General features: G+C 53.2%; 1 protein-coding gene across 1 annotated transcript; it reads right to left on the bottom strand.

Moving 5' to 3' along the window:
- Window positions 1–6: 6 nt before the first annotated feature.
- Window positions 7–339, bottom strand: LOC107734680 (ELAV-like protein 4; the record flags this gene model as incomplete). Its single annotated transcript, XM_016546643.1, has 1 exon — window positions 7–339. A coding segment is annotated over one exon (286 nt), but the record flags the coding sequence as incomplete, so codon positions are not given.
- Between the last annotated feature and the right edge of the window lie 3 nt (window positions 340–342).

A 342-nucleotide genomic window follows, 5' to 3' on the forward strand; every position in this document is an offset into this window, starting at 1 on the left:
GTTTTTAGTATTAGAGGAGCTGTAAGGAGCTACACAAGTGATGGGAGGGGAGTTCAGGACTTGTGTGTCTTGCTGGTCTTGAAAGACACTTGCAAGACACGGTCACCCAACCGATACCCATTCAGACTGGCGATGGCCATGGCTGCTTCGTCGTAGTTCGTCATGGTGACGAAACCGAACCCCTTGCACTTGTTGGTGTTGAAGTCGCGGATCACCTTGACGTTGTTAACGGCGCCGAACGGTCCAAAGAGCTGCCACAGGACGCTCTCATCCGAGTCCGGAGACAGGTTGTAGACAAAGATGCACCAGCCCGTTCCTGTGTGACCGGGGATATTCATCCCT

This window comes from Sinocyclocheilus rhinocerous, unplaced genomic scaffold (assembly GCF_001515625.1).
Source record: "Sinocyclocheilus rhinocerous isolate Xijiao unplaced genomic scaffold, SAMN03320098_v1.1 C34957542, whole genome shotgun sequence".
Taxonomy (NCBI): Eukaryota; Metazoa; Chordata; class Actinopteri; order Cypriniformes; family Cyprinidae; genus Sinocyclocheilus; species Sinocyclocheilus rhinocerous.